General features: G+C 45.4%; 1 protein-coding gene across 2 annotated transcripts in view; it reads right to left on the reverse strand.

Annotated features, from left to right (window-relative positions):
- Positions 1 to 16,530, reverse strand: part of TBC1D10A (TBC1 domain family member 10A) — a 165,288-nt gene that overhangs the window by 54,808 nt on the left and 93,950 nt on the right. For both annotated transcript variants that reach the window (XM_029619762.1, XM_029619763.1), the window contains exons 3-4: positions 7,893 to 8,000; positions 7,677 to 7,783 (exon numbers count right to left, since the gene is read on the reverse strand). In XM_029619762.1, coding sequence (XP_029475622.1) covers positions 7,677 to 7,783; positions 7,893 to 8,000 — 215 coding nt within the window. The remainder of the gene's footprint in view (positions 1 to 7,676; positions 7,784 to 7,892; positions 8,001 to 16,530) is intronic.

The following is a 16,530-nucleotide window of genomic DNA, read 5'->3' on the forward strand; positions in this document are numbered from 1 at the left end:
TCACTCCCCCCCCCCCCCCTCCATTAGACCCCACGACCAGTCTCTCTCTCAATCACACACAAATGCTCTCACACCCATTCACACAGAGACCACAGCACCAGCTCTCAAGCCAGGCACTCATTCACACACACATGCTCCAGCTCTCACCAAAAGCATCTTCCTTCACTGCAGGGATGAGCTCCAGTTCTGCCGCGGCTTTACTCTGGCGGGCCTTCTTTTTTTGCCACCATGGGAATGGGCTCCCATGGTGGCCTCGGTGGGGGTTTCTCTTTGCCGCCACAGACTGTGGTGGCCTTGTTTGGTCGGGATCGGGTTTCCTCTTCGCCGCCATGGGTATGGGCTCCCATGGCAGCTTTGCTTCGTCAGGGGTCAGGTTTCTTCTTCACCACGCGGCCTTGCTTCGTTGTTCAAAAGCCTCTATTCCTCCCACCCCACCCCCGGGCATTCTGATGCCTGCCTCACCGGCCAATCAAAGGCTTCCTCCCTTCTTCCTACTCCCACTGGTAGGGAGGAGGCTTCCGAATGGCCTGCGCGGGGGCAGGCAGAATGAAGGAGGCTTCCCATTGGGCAATGGGGGTAGGAAGAAAGGAGGCTTCCAATTGGCCTGCGGGGGCTGGAAAAAGGCAAAAGGAAAGTAGAACGGGGTAGTGGGACACCAGGAGACGCGATACAGAAGGATTATCCTCTGGCTGGTCACCCTTTTTTTTCAAATCTAATGCATTAGAAAATGTAACTGCTTTGTTACAAGACTCTCAGATAGAAATTCAGAGTACTGCTATTTTGCTTGTTCTATTTGCTTTGGAACTTGATCATATGTGGGCTATGAAAATGTTTTTTTCCATGCAGATACATTTTTTTTGGGCCAACTGACTTTATTTCCTAATGTTGCTAAGGCGACCCAACCGAGCAGAAGTCCTTTCTGGCTAAAAAGCAACGTGTGATTGACATATCTTCTACAATTTCCCTTGTGTTCTTAAAATGGTGTTAAATATCTTTTCTTTGATCCTGATCAGTTGAAAGGGTTTCTTCAGAATCAAGACTCTTGCCTGTTCCCTCATAATGTAGCATATCCTCTGGGCTAGATTATGAGATTCACTTATTATAGTGCTTTTTCCTGATTTATATATTTTCTTACGTAGTAAAGGACTCCGCTATGTGGTCTTAAATTGGATATATTTACTTTACTATATTTCTTTGTTACTTAATATAGTTTATTTTATTGTATCAATTATATTCTAATATTTTCTGACTTAAATGTGAAAAATTCTGAAAATAAAGTTATTTAAAAAACTGTTTAAACTGGTATGGTCATCTGCATAGATTCCTCAACTCCTGCCCAAGATGTGCTCTAGATCAGCCAATTGTCCAGACAGGGATACAGGTCACCCCCAGTTTGCATAAGTGCGCCACCACCATAGCCAGACATTTTGTGAAAACACAAGGAGCAAACACTAGCCCACCACAAGGAATATGAAACACACACTCAGAGATTTCATCAGTTACAGGAAATAAGCATTCTTTAGACAGAGAAAGCATTACCAGTCCTCTTTTTGAAGAAAGGGGATTAAGGTGCCCAGGGAAGCCATCTTGAATTTTTCTCTTTTGTTAAATTTGTTCAAGGCCCTTAGATCTAGGATAGGACAGAGTCCCTATTTTCTTTGGAAAAAAAAGTTTTGAGTAAAATCCCCACTTTTTGCCTTGGTGGAACAGGATTGACTGCTTTGGCCATTAAGATGGAAGACAGCTCCATTAGAAGCAGTTCCTGAGGTGATGAGTGACTATCTGGGATTTGGGGGTCGATTTGGCAGGATATCCAATAGATCTGATGATGCTATGGGGATCCATACATCCCAGGTTACACTACATAAAACTGTAACTTAACTTGACTGGAAGGAACTCCAACACAGGTACTCTTGAAATCAAAACCGTGTCCCCTACACGGACTTTGCTGCTGTTGGAGGTTTGGCACTCTGTTGCCTTAATCCATGCACAGTATGAAGTGCCTGCTGTGCATAGGACAGCGCCTTCTCAGGTGGCAAAAGTGATTCCTCTGCCCGGCCTTGGATACCTCCAGGAGGCGGCGGCTGGGTCCTGAGTATCAGCGGAGAGCTGCTGTAACACTGCAGTGTGATCTCTGATCTGCACGACCACATATTTCACGCTATCTCCGAAAAAAATTCTCCTCTGTACATGGCACGTCAGAGTCTTTCATGCACCTATGGATGGAGATCCAAGGCCCGCAGTCAAGTGAATCTGCGCATCCCTATACCTATAGCAGAGAATCGATGCCATTTCGAAAACTAAAGGTCAAAATGGGCCATATGTTTTCTGCACTCTAACCTTTTGTCCATCAAAAGGCATCTTACTGCTTTTGAGGAAGCTGCTTGGTAATCCTCTGCATCTGCTTCAGCATGTCATACATATACTAGCCCATGAAGAGCTGGTAGGATGCAATATAAGGATTTCCTGCACAGCACAGTAGTTGCTATTACCCAAATTTAAAAAAATAAATTAAAAACAAAAAAAAACAAAACAAAACCTTGCTGGACAAACTGGATGAACGTTTCGTCTTATTTGCTATCATTTACTATGTTACTATATGTGGATGATGAGCATAGCTACCTGCAAAACCTTCCTCCCAACAGCGTCAAGGGACCTAGAATCCATTCCCAGGAGCATCGAGAAGTGGGTTTTAAACCTCTTTGCCTTGAGAGTGGATTCAGCTACCACAGATCATGTGGTAACTGCTTCTTCTTGAATCTGGGAGCCTTTTGGATGAGAGAGACCTCATCCACCTTCCTACTGATGGGAGCCACAGAGCAGTTTTTTTCACATTCTCAACTTGAAGGACTGCCATGATCTCCTTAAGAAGCTCCACAAACTGGAGGATGTCCAGTATTTTGCTGCTGGTCTTATCCTCTGTCTGTAAAGTAAATGGAATGGCTTCCATAATTTTCCTTATAAATCCTGCAAAGGAGAGGTCCTATCTGGTGGAGGAAAAGCATCTGAGGGGAGCCCTGTCGACACCTTATCTTTAGAGGTGGCTACAAAGTCATAGCTGTATGCTAAAGAGTACTTTGGAGTCCGACTCACCCTGGTCTGCCGATGGCGAGGGCTTCCTTGGTGCTCAATCTCCAGCCAGTTACCAGTACCAATGCACTTGGCTGTTTGGGCCTGGATCTCAAGGAGCTCAGATGGCCAGGGAGGAGACTGATTGCTGCTCTGATGCCTCTCTGGGCATCTGTATCAGATCCAGCACCAGCATAAGCGCATTGCTGCCAAGCATCTGATCAGAGGTTTGAGGATTAATGGTACCTGCCTCAATGCCTCAGCAGAGGCTCTGCTTTGCCTTTTGTGAGGCCTGCCAAAGCCAACAATGACTGACCACATCCTCTTTGGAACAGAGAAGCAGATTGATGGCAGACATCAGAATCAGTGAAGTCAGTTACCTGGCATGTATAGAGATTGCTATCCTCGCTTTGGGACTGCTTAGCATGCACCCAACCTTCCCCTCTTCTGGCACCATGCGTTGGAGACTGATGCGGATGCTTCTTTGGTTTCCCTCAATGGTCAGCAAGAGATCTCCTTGATGCCAGAGTCGAAGAGACTGAACCAGATGCCTTCAACTGCAAAAAAGATGGTGGGCCATCTCTGGGATCCGCATCAGCTGACATCAAGGGAACAGATTGTCTTCCCCATGCAGACACTCCTTCCATCAGCGCAGTTCCAAGGTTGATATCTCTGATGCCAATGGATTAGTCTTTCAGTGCCTGGATTCTCTTCATAAGTTTCAGTCAGGACTTGCAAATGGGCAACCATGACCCCAAAAGGGAGCAACACTTCTGGACATGAGGCTCCTAGACAAAGGAGATATATATTATGGAAGTCCATAATAGACATGGTCCTTTTGAACTGAGAGCATCCCTGGAACCCGCCAAAGATGGTCAACCAAAATAAAAGGGACACAAAATTGAACTTGATGGCAGCAGTGGGTCAGAGGCTAGCGAGCACTGGATGAAATGCTGCTGCAGCGGGAAAAGCGACAGCAAAAACAAACAAAACCTAGCAGACAACTAAGCTCTTTACACAAAAATCTCCTTGAAATACCATCCACCTTGTCAGATTAGACACACGATTATGCGTATTCTCTGTTATAGGCCCCCTCACTCTGGAATTCACTACCTGACCAATTAAGGCAAATAGTATCACACAGATTTAAAAAAAAAAAAAAAAAAAAGCCCACAAAAAAACCACACACACTTAAGACTTTTTTTTATTCTCCACAGCCTTCAGCTCCCTCCCTACTTCACAATAGATCCCATCAACAAGTGTTGTGTTTTTTAGTATTTTAAATTGGTTATCTTTCTCCTTCTCCTCTTATTCTCGTTCCTTCCTCCTTCGCTTAGCTGTGTTACTCGCCCTTGCCCACTTCTCCCCTTTGCTAGCCTGCCCCCCCTCTCCCCTATCCTCGTTCATTGTAATTTCCTTCTTCTAGTTACTTGTAAACTGGTGTGATGTGTCCTACGAATGCCGGTATATAAAAGTTCATAAATAAATAAATCAACCAACAATATTTGCTGATCACCGATCCTCCTCCTCAGCTTGTTTTCAATTTATATAGTTTTCTCTCTTTTTATTAAGACTTGTGTTTGTTTCAATTTTAAACTATGTATATTTTTACATGTAAATTGTTTTGACCGACCAATCTAGTTGGTATATAAACCCTTTTAAATAAATAAACGTTGACAGGAGACATCAGTCTAGCTTTCGCCAATGAGACTGCCTGAGCCCTAGTGGAATAAGCTTTAACCTGAAGTGGTAATGGCTTTCCTGCCTCCACAGAGGCTCCTGTAACCACCTCTTTAATCCAGCAAGCTACGGTAGCCCACAAAGCTGGTTCACCCTGCTTCATTCCACCGCGAAGGACAAACATGTGATCTTTCGTACTGGTTCTGAAAACTTCCAGATACCGCACCAAAAGCCTACTGACATTGAAATGCCAGAGACGGCAGCATTCTTCCATTTCCTTCGGCTTATCTAGGGATGGCAACAAAATGTACTAATTCAAAAACTCCAAGACTGCCTTGGGAAAGGATGAAACAGTACGAAGCTGTAATGCTCCTGGAGTCATCTGGAGGAACTGTTCCCCAACACAACAATGCCTGTAGTTCAAAGATGCAACATGCTGAGAATATAGCTACCAGGAGCTCCATTTTCAGGGTTAATAAATGCAAGGCAAGACTGCACAGCAGCTGAAAGGAGGGCCCTGCCAAAAACTACAATACTAGATTAAGATTCCACGAGGGAAACGGCCACCATAGGGGTGGCAGGAGCTGCTTCACCCCTTTCAGAAAACGGGCCATGTCCGGATGGAGCCGACAGGCAGGTTCCATTCACCTTGCCCCTGAAACAGGAGAGAGCTGCTACCTGGACCTTCAAGGAGTTAAGGGTCAAACCTTTTTTCAAGCCATCCTACAAAAATTCCAGAATTAGTGGGATTTTGACCATCCAAGGGAAATCACGTTCCTCACACCAGGCCTCAAATACTCTCCAGACCCACACATACACCAGGGACGTAGAGAAATTTCCACACATGGATTAAGGTGGCAATTAATGCCGCCAAATAACCTTGCTTCATCAGGCGAACCCTCTCAAGGGCCAGACCATAGGACAGAATAGAGTCTGATCCTCGTGAAGGACTGGTCCCTGCTGTAGCAGGTCCCTGTGCGGTGGGAGGCACAGTGAGGCCTCCACATGTCCTCATACCACAGACGCCTGAGCCAATCTGGAGCTACTAGTAGGACTAATCCCCTGTGGCACTCGCTTCTGTGAATGACCCTGCCTAGGAGGGGCCACGGAGGGAAGGTGTATAGGTCTGAACGAGATCTGGCCACGGAGGGAAGGTGGCCAGGTCTGAACGAGAGCATCGATCCCCAGAGAATCAGCTGATCTCTTCTGCAACTGAAGAACTGAGGAACTTTTGCATTGTGAGATGCGCCTAGCAGGTCAATGGACGGGAGATCTCAGCGATCTACCACCAGCTGAAAGGCTTTGGCTGACAACGCCCACGCTCCTGGATCCAGACTCTCCCTGCTTAGAAACTCTGCTCTGACATCTTTTCCTGCGATATGGGAGGCTGCGATCTGTAAATGTATTTCCGCCCATTCCATAAGGAGATCTCTCTCCTGTGACACTTGCTGGCTTTTGGTTCTACCCTGGCGGCTGATGTAGGCTACCACTGTCATGTTGTCCAACATTATACGGACCACTTGACCCTGAAGTATGTGGCTGAATTGTAGACACGCCAATCTGACTGCCCAGACTTCCAGGTGGTTTATGTTCTAGACGGCCTCTTCCTTGGTTCAATGCCCCTGGGCCATTAGTTCCCGATAGTGAGCTCCCCAGCCCTGAAGGCATGCTGTCATGAGGACCAGCCAATTTCAGAGGGGACAGGGGTACACCTCTGCTCAGATGAGCTTCCTGAAGCCATGGCTGGAGCAGAGAGCCTACTTCCATTGGTAACTGGAGGCGAATTGAATAGTCTTGAGACAACGGGTTCCAATGTTTTATTTTATTTAAAAACTCTTCTATACCGTCATTGAGTTAGATAACCATCACAACGGTTTGCAAAAAGGCACGTTAACGAAAAATGGTTTTTTTGGTTAAAAAAATCGTTTTATCGGGGGAGGGGGAGGGCGGAAAAACCGGCACACCAAAACACCAAAAGCCGTCGCCCGTAAGACATAGTGAGGGCAAAGGTAGCGCCGGCGCCATTTTGAATATTGGCAATACGGCCCGCGTGCAGGAGGTCGCTCCCGGACCCCCGCTGGACTTTTGGCAAGTCTTGTGGGGGTCAGGAGGCCCCCCCAAGCTGGCCAAAAGTCCCTGGGGGTCCAGCGGGGGTCCGGGAGCGATCTCCTGCACTCGTGACGTCGGGTGCCAGGAACCAAAATGGCGCCGGTGCTACCTTTGCCCTGTCACATGGTAAGGGCAAAGGGCCACCGGCGCCATTTCTATTAACGCAGCCGTGGCCCAAGAGCAGGAGATCGCGCCGGGACCCCCCCCCCCACTGGACCCCAGGTAATTTAAAACATTTTGGGGGGGTTCGGGAGGGTGGGGGATTTGTTTTAAAGGGTCGGGGTGGGTTTTAGGGTTGTTTGGTGTGCCGGTTTTCCCGCCCTCCCCCGATAAAACGATTTTTTGACGATAAATCGGGGGAATTGCTATTGTATCGCGGCTCTAACAATTTTTGACGATTTAAAATATATCTGACGATTGTTTTAAATCGTCAAAAAACGATTCACATCCCTAATGAGGACTACCATCCTGCTTGTCCTCTGAGAATGAAAGAACTGGCCCTGCCACACTGATCCTGCTGCATGCTTCTCCTGCTATTCTATATTTGTATCCTTGCTAGTCTGCATATGCTGTTTTCCATTTCTGCACATGTGCAGATGACAAGTGACAGATAAACATATCAGAAACATAAGATTTTTTTTTTTTTTTTTTTTTTTTTTTTTACAGTACTATAAAGAATGCCTAAAAATGAACAATGAAAAAAAACATGGAAGATGCAACGATGGGGATTTAAACAAGAGGATTAGAAGTAGAAAAGAATTGCTTATCCAGCACTTAAGAAAAGGAATGGGAAAAATGAGAAAGGATCCACTGCTTACCCATGGCCTCCACGAGACACAAACATTTCATGGAAAGGAAACTGTCGGTGAAGATCACGTTCAATGACATCTAACCACTTGGGATCCCCAGTCATGTTGTCCAGCTCCTTTGGAGGGGGAAAAAATGAGTACATGATTCAAATAGAAAAAAGGGACCCCACATCACATTAAATATGGCAGAAATTAAGAATGTAAAACATAGAACAGCTGTTTTACATCAAATTTTCCAGGATTCTGCTCCAGTCGGACTTTGCTCCCTGATAAGTACTGCCAGGCACGTCCCCGGAGTGAAGGCGGAATACCCTTCTGACATCGGAGTCGTATCTGCAAGACAGAGGGACATGAAAGTCAAACATATAAACAGTAAAATGAGAGTGGAGAAGAGAGATCAGGCCTTATTTGAACGAGGACTTTTTGCCATTCAGTGCCTATGGAAAAAAAAAGTTTATTGAATAAGGCCTATAAAATGGGCTACAAATGAAAATGAGAACAAAACAAGAGAAAGTACCACTGCAGCTTACTAAACCACAAAATGCAAATTTGCTTACCATAAACTGTATTTTCCATAGATAGCATGAGCTAGCCATGATCTGTGGCACTGGACAAAACTGCATCTCCAAGCTATTAGAGCTTTAAGCTCTACCAGTTATGTGCGGGAGTTCCCATGCAGGTGTTGTCATTACAGCTCCAAAAGCAGTAGATTGGATCGTGAGTGTGCTAGCCAGGAAGGAGGGCAGGCCTCTCATGGCTAATTCATCCTGCTATCTGCAGAAAACACTTTATGCTAAGCAAACTTGCTTTTTTCCCTGTCAATAAGCCATGGTCTGTGGGGGGAGTCCCAAGCTGACAGTTGCAGCACAGTGTTGTAATATAGCAATCCGGACTCCACCGTGGAGAGCAGATTACTTGGATACAGCATGACGTAGCATAGCATGCTCCACTGTGCTGATCATAGAAGCAAAGGCATCTAGACATTTGTGGGAAGTGAATATATGTATAGATGACTAGGTGGCTGCTTTACAAATATCCTCGATAGGAACCTCTTTCAGGTAAGCAATGGAGAAAGCAGTAGCACGAAGCTGATGAGCCCTGTCTGGGCCTATAAATTCCAGGTCAGCTTGCCTGTAACAGTTTTGAATGCAACTAGTTATCCATTCGGAAACAGATATAACCAGTCTGGTTTGGGGTGTAAGATGAAAAATTGAGGGATTTTCCTGCAAGACTTTGTTCAGGGTCTGTAATAGGCCAGAGTTCTTTTGCAATCGAGTGTATGCAATAACTTCTCCCAGTCATGTGTATGGGGTTTTGGGTAGAAGGTAGGCAAAGCAATTGACTGATTTAAGTGGCAAGCAGATACCACTTTCAGTAGGAACTTTGGATGTGTCTGTAGGACCACTTTTTCATGGATAAGGGGATGAACCAAGGCTTGGAGTTCACCCACCTTATGCGTAGAAGTAACAGCAACCAAGAGCAGCACCTTCCAGGTCAAATGTTTTGAAGAAGCCGATTCCAGTGGCTCAAAGTGGGCCTTCATCAGAGGGGCAAGTACCACGTTGATAGTCCAAGGCACAGGAGGTTTCTTGATCAGCAGCCAAAGGTACAGGAGGCCCTTCATGAACTTGGAAACCAAAGGATGAAGGCAACAGGGGCTGCAATTGAATGGGTCCAAGGCACACGAGGCACTCCAATGCGAATAACGTCTCCATTTGAAAGAGTAGTTGCATTTTGTGGACAACTTCCTAGCGGAGAGAAATTCCTGAATCGAATCAGGCAAGAACAAGTGCTGAGGGCAGAGGGCTCAACATCCAAGTTGTCAGATGAAGTGACAGCAGCACAGAGCATAACAAACTGCTGCCTTCCTGGGTCAACAGGGGTAATGTCCCATAGAGACCACCACCAGATAAGCAAACCACGAATGTCTGGGCCATGCTGCTGGTGCTATCAGTATTTTTGCAAGGACCCAAATAAGTGGCATTGGTGGAAAAGTGTTCACAACACCTCTGGCTCCAGGGCAGGAGAAATGCATCTGGGGTGTATGTAGCAAAAGTGGTTGAGCTTTTTGTTGTCCTCTATTGCAAAGAGGTCTTCAAGGGCTTCCCCAATTTTGACTGTGGATTGATCTATTGACCATTTGTGTGGGCAGAACAGTCTGCCACTGTGTTGTCTACACAGAGCAGATAAAAATCGCTTGCAAGGCATCATAGTTTTGAAATCGCCCATTGCCAAATGTGTAGGGCCTCCTGACAAAGGATCCAAAACCACTTGCTCCCTTGTTTGTTTACCTAGAACACTCACTTGGTTGTCTATCTGGATCATGATATTTTTTCCCTTGGAGAATGTTGCTGAAGGCACATAGGGCTTAACAGATCCTTCTGAGTTTCAGCAAGTTAATCTGTAATCAACTCTCCTGAGCAGACTAGAGACCCCCAAGTCTTGAATGTCCTGTGTGAGCTCCCCAACCTGTGGAGGAGATATCTGTATTCAGCAGCAGGTGATGGAGGGCAGATTGCAACAGGGGACTGGTCTTGTACTGCTGTGGGTGTAGCCACCAATGTATTTCCTGTGCCATTTCAACGATCACCATTATTTTACACAAGAACAAAAGATATCCCCTACTGGGTCAGACCAAGGGTCCATCAAGCCCAGTATCCTGTCTCCAAAAAGTGGCCAATCCAAGTCACAAGTACCTGACAAGTACCCAAATAATAAATAGGTCTCATGCTATTAATACTGGCAACAAGCAGTGGCTATTCCCTATTGATTAATAGCAGTTTATGAATTTCTCCTCCAAGTACTTATCCAAAACTTTTTTTAAATCCCAGCTACACTAGCTGCCTTAACCACATTCAATGCATTCCAGAACTTAATTGTGTTGAGTGAAATAATTCTCTGATTTGTTTTAAAATGTGCTACTTGCTAACTTCATGAAGTGCCCCATAGGCTATTATCCAAAAAAGAGTAAATAAGATTCAAATTTACCCAGACTTCTCATGATTTTAAAGACCTCTATCATATTCCCCCCCCAGCTGTCTCTTCTCCAAACTGAACAGCTTCTTTAGCCTTCCCACATAGGGGAGCTGTTCCCTCCCCTTTATCATTTTGGTCGCCCTTCTCTGTACCTTCTCCAGTGCAACTATATCTTTTTTGAGATGCGGAGACCAGAACTGTACACAGTACTCAAGGTGCGGTCTAACCATTGAGCGATAGAGGCATTATGACATCCTCTGTTTTATTTTCCATTCCTTTCCTAATAATTAATATTGCTCGCTTTTTTGACCGCCACAGCACACTGAGCCAATGATTTCAATGTTACCAACTGTGATGCCCAGACCTTTTCCCTGGGAGTTAACTCCTAAAATGGAATCCAACATTGTGTAGCTACAGCATGGGTAATTTTTCCCTATGCTCATCACCTTGCACTGGTCCACATAATATTTCATCTACCATATGGATGCCCAATCTTCCAGTCTCACAAGATCCTCCTACAATTTATCACATTCTGCTTGTGGTTTAACTACTATGAATAATTGTGTCATCTGCAAATTTGATCACCTCACTTGTCGTACCTCTTTCCAGATCATTTATAAATACGTTAAAAAGTACTGGTCCAAGCTCAGATCCCTGAGGCACTCCACTGTGAAAACATACCATTTATTTAGGTTTTATATACTGTCACTCCAAAATAAAATCACAACTGTTGATGGCCTTATCGTCCCTAAGAACTCCCTATAACTCCTCATTCATCTAATGGTCCAACCAACCCCCTTACAAGCTTCCTGCTTTGGATATATTTAAAAAAGCTTTTATTATGAGATTTTGCCTTTATGGCCAACCTTTTCAAGTTCTCTTTTAGCCTGTCTTAATGTTTTACATTTAACTTGTCAATGCTTATGCCTTTTCCTATTTTCTTCAGATGGATCCTAATTTTGAGGAAGATCTTTTGGATAAAATAAGCCTCACACCTCACCTTTTAAGCATACAGACAATCGTTTGGCCTTCCTGCCACTTTCTGAATGCATAGAAAGTATCTGGACTGTCTTTTGTACATTAACCTTTGTAGAAAAAAAACTGAAAAGTATGGCTATTTTTCTCATTTTCTCAAAGTTTCCCTTTTGAAAATTTATTGCTAGAGCCATGGATTTACTTATTGTCCCCACTTCCAATCAATTCAAATTTTATCATTTTATGATCACTGTTGCCAAGCGGCCCCACCATATTTACCTCTCTCACTAAATCCTGCACTCCACTAAGATCTAAAATAGCTCCCTCTCTCGATTCCTGAACTAATTGCTCCATAAAGCTGTCATTTATTCCATCCAGAAACTCTCTGGCATGTTACATTTACCCAGTCAATATTGGGGTAATTAAAGTCTCATTATTACTGCACTACCTATTTGGTTAGCTTCCCTAATTTCTTAGCATTTCATCATCAGTCTCATCATTTTGGCCAGGTGGACTCCTATCACTGTACTCTCCCAAAACATATGGGATTTCTACCCCTAAGGATACTACTGGACATTTAGTCTCTTGCAGGATCCTTGTGTTGGACTATGCCATCCTGGACATAAAGCACCACTCCCGCCCACCAAGTTGCTCTTTCCTATCACTGCGATATAATTTGTATCCTGGTATGGCACTATCCAATTGCTTATCCTCCTTCCACCATCTCTGAGATGCCAATTCAGTCTCTCATCACACAATACTATACAGTCTAACTCTCCCATCTTATTTCTTAGACTTCTGGCATTGGTATACACACATTATAAAGCGTGTTTTTTGTTTGTATTAGCAGCCTGCTTTTTCAGTTGACAGGGATAATTTGGAATCTTTTAGCTCAGGTGATTGTTTACTTATAGGCACATTGCCTACTTTTGCTTTTATTGGAACCTCTGTTGGGATGCCCTAACTCTCCTGCTTCATTAGTATCCTTCAAAGATCCCTCTGAGGTTTGTGCTGCTGAGCAACTGTCTGCTTTCCCCTTTGTTCTAGTTTAAAAGCTCATGTATCTACTTTATAAAGGTTAGCACAAATAGCGCAGTTCAACCCTGGTTAAGGGAGAGCCCCTCCCTTCAGAAAATATTCCTCCTTCCCAAAAAGGTACCAATGTTCCTTACAAAACTGAATGCTTCTTCCTTGTACCATTGTTTCATCCATGCATTAAGACTTCAGAGCTCTGCTTGCCTCTGGTGACCTGCGCGTGGAACAGGAAGCATTTCAGAGAATGCTATCTTGGAAGTTCTGGATTTCAGCTTTCAACCTAAGAGCCTAAATTTGGCTTTCAGAACCTCCCCCCCCACATTTTTAAAGTTATTGATTCCCACATGTACAACAGCCAACTCCTCCCCAGCACCGTCTAAAATCTTGTCTAGGTGACACGCGAGGTCCGCCACCTTCACACCAGGCAGGCAGGTTACCAGAAGATCCTCATGCCCACCAGCAACCCAACTATCTACATTCCTAATAACTGAATCACCAACTAAGGCTGTTGACCTAACCCTTCCCCTCCTGGGCAGTAGCCCTGGAAGACATCCTCTGTTCGATAGGGCAATGCATCACCTGGAGAGCAGGTACTTGCTATAGGATCACTTCCTGCTGCACCAGTTTGATGCTCTCCGACCAGGAAACCTTCCTCCTCTAAGGCAGCACCAAGGCTACCAGACTGGATTTGGGACTTGGCTACTATGTCCCTGAATTCTCATCTATAATCCTCTCTTGCTGCCTCAGCTCCTCCAGTTCTGCCACTCTAGCCTCCAGAAAATTACACTCTTTCTCTGACAGCCAGGAGTGCTTTGATTGGGTACACACATACAACCTCTCACCGGTGGTTAAAAAAAGAAAAAAAATCATACATGTGACATTCAATGTAGAAAACTGGAAGACCCCCCCCCCCCCCCTTGCTGGATTGCTGCCTTCATCTTATTTATTTTTATATACAGACATTCGATTTACATTCAGGTACTATAGGTATTTTCCTATCCCCAGAGGGCTTACAATCTAACAGGCCGATTCAGTAAAGTCCGCGGGAGAACGGGCGAATGCCCACTCGCTTGTGCGCACGATACAGTATTTAAATGAGGCGGTAGAAAGGAGCAAAAGGAAGCGCTAGGGACACTAGCGCGTCCCTAGCGCCTCCTTTTTTGACAGGAGCGGCAGTTGTCAGTGGGTTCGACAGCAGACGCTCAATTTTGCTGGCGTCTGTTCTCGAGCCCGCTGACAGCCACGGGCTCTGAAATCGGATGCCGGCAAAATTGAGCATCCGGTTTTCGACCCAACAGCCACCGGCCTACTTCAAAATTTTTTTATTTTTTTTTTATTTAAACTTTTTTTTTACTCTTCGGGACCTCCGACTTAATATTGCCATGATATTAAGTCTGAGGGTGCACAGAAAAGCAGTTTTTACTGCTTTTCTGTGCACTTTCCCAGTGCCGGAAGAAGTTAGCGCCTATCTTTGGGTAGGCGCTAACTTCTGAAAGTAAAATGTGCGGCTTGGCTGCACATTTTACTTTCTGAATCACGCGCGAATACCTAATAGGGCCCTCAACATGCATTTGCATGTTGAGGGCGCTATTAGGTTCGGCGGGTTGGACGCGCGTTTTCCGCCCCTTACTGAATAAGGGGTAAGGGAAAACGTGCGTCCAATGGCAGGTAAACAGTGCGCTCCGGAGCGCACTGTACTGTATCGGCCTGTAAGTTTGTACCTGAGGCAATGGAGGGTAAAGTGACTTGCCCAAAGTCACAAGGAGCAACAGCAGGACTTGAACCCTGGTCTCCTGGTTCGTAGCACACGTTTTGTTGAGTTCTTAGTTAAATTTAGGTTACTAAGGGAGTAGGAATGTGTAAATAAGAGTCCTTTAAATTTATTGGTGTATTCACCATTAATCTGTTAGTAACCTGCAATGGGATAATTAAACTCTTGATAAGGTCATGGGCAATCCTATGCTTTAGATAAAAGGCAAATTTATTTTTAATATTAAAGTTTCTCCTGCCTATAAATCATAGGATAAGCTAGAGGTGGTTGGGAGAGGGAGGGAGGGAGGGAGGGAAAGAAATACAAACTAAGCCTTTAAAAAAAAGAAAAGATAAACACAATATATCCAAATAGTTTACCTCTCCCCAAAACTAAGTTCTAAACTTTCCCAAAGCAATGCTTACTAATCCTCTTCAGCCACCAACAAGATGATCCTCTCCTCTCGGTGCTCCCACTGGATTGAGGGAATGGAGATGTTGGTTCCATTCTGTTCTTAAGCTGTTATAGGTGGTGCATATGTAGGTGTGTTTAAGGCACCACATGGATAGCTACTGCTACATGGCCCAGAAGCTTGAGCAGGTGGCGAGCTGTGGTTCGAGGCGATTTCAGAAGTGAATTGGCCACCTTGCAGAGTGTGGCAACCCTGTCTGCGGGAGGGAATGCACTTGCCTGTATAATGTCTATGACAGCCCCAATGAATTGCAGGTGCTGGGTAGGATCCAGGATTGACTACTTGAAGTTGATGAGGAAACCCAAAGATTGGAGGAGGCAAATAGTGGTTTAGGTATATCTGTGGACCATGTCCTTTGACGGCACCACCAACAACCAGTCACACCCAGGTAGTATAGGAAGGATTGAATTCTTCCCACTTGAGAAGTCTGTTCTGGACAGAGGAAGGTCAAAAATTGGATGGTTCTGCACCATATAAAACTGGTGTTGCATAATTCAGGCTGTAAAGTATGGATCCCTTTCTCCCAAATTTGTCCAGCAGAATGTTGTCTTTTCCTGGAGGAGTGTTTGAATGGAGACACGTATTTTGCCCTCACAGATTCCACCACCTCAGAGTTGTGAGGCAGCTTTACGACTCCATATCCCAGAGCCTTCCACATGCAAAATTTCAAGTCCAGCTTCCAGGCCATGGCGAACTCTAAGGAGTCTCCCTTTTTTTTTTCATAAGTACCATGTCCAACTCTGGCTGCGTGAGTAATGCAAACAATTTTGATGGGATATCCAGAATCTTTAAAATGCAGAGGATCTCTGACTTGGGATCAGAGTCTGTGCATACTTCCACCTTCAGCAATGCACCCATCTTTTCCACAAGACGGGAATAAGTGAGGCCCTCCGGTGGAGAAATGTGGTCAGGAAGCCAGGGGGCAGATCAGAAGGGATGCTTGTCAAGCTGCCAGGGGAGAGAGGATAGGAACATGCAGGTGAAGATGATCCGTAAAGGCTTTGCAGAGTTGAAGGCAGAAGTGGGGTAGGTGGATGCTCCCTAGGATGCTGCTCTACGGTGATCAGAAGAGGTCAGAAAAGGTGAGGTACCAGGCGTCACCCATTCCAATGAGGCAGAACATTTGGGTAGCCAGTGGAAAAGCCAGTGATGCTGGTAATGGAAACAGAAAGGTAAAGAAGGTACAGATTATGTCCATAATTTTCTCTACAGCCTGCTGGGATCATTGCCCAGGGGGTTAAAAGTGGGGAGGCTTCCTGTTACGTAGCGGGCGGTTTAGTGTGCCCTTGGGCCTCAGCCCGGGCCCAGACCTTCACAGCCGAGCTGAGAGTTGACGGTGGCTCTGCATGGCTGAACACGGTCTTACCCTTTGCCAGGCCTGCAAGCTCCCAGAGCCAACATGTGATGTTGGTAGGGGAACGGTCCTCCGACTGTTCCGAGCCCTTTCGGACCTGCTGCTTGATCGGTATTGGAGCAGCAGGCCTGGCCTGAGGTTGAGGGCAAACAGAGGCCTTGACACGAAGACAGGACTATGATCAATGCGGCGGCATCGCAGACAAGACACTGGACAACAGCTGGGTTGATGCAACGGCATCACGACGAGGAACTTGACATCCAAACAAGCACACATAAGGCATGGACATTGGCACTGTCTC

Source organism: Rhinatrema bivittatum, chromosome 11 (genome assembly GCF_901001135.1).
Source record: "Rhinatrema bivittatum chromosome 11, aRhiBiv1.1, whole genome shotgun sequence".
In the NCBI taxonomy this organism is placed as follows: domain Eukaryota; kingdom Metazoa; phylum Chordata; class Amphibia; order Gymnophiona; family Rhinatrematidae; genus Rhinatrema; species Rhinatrema bivittatum.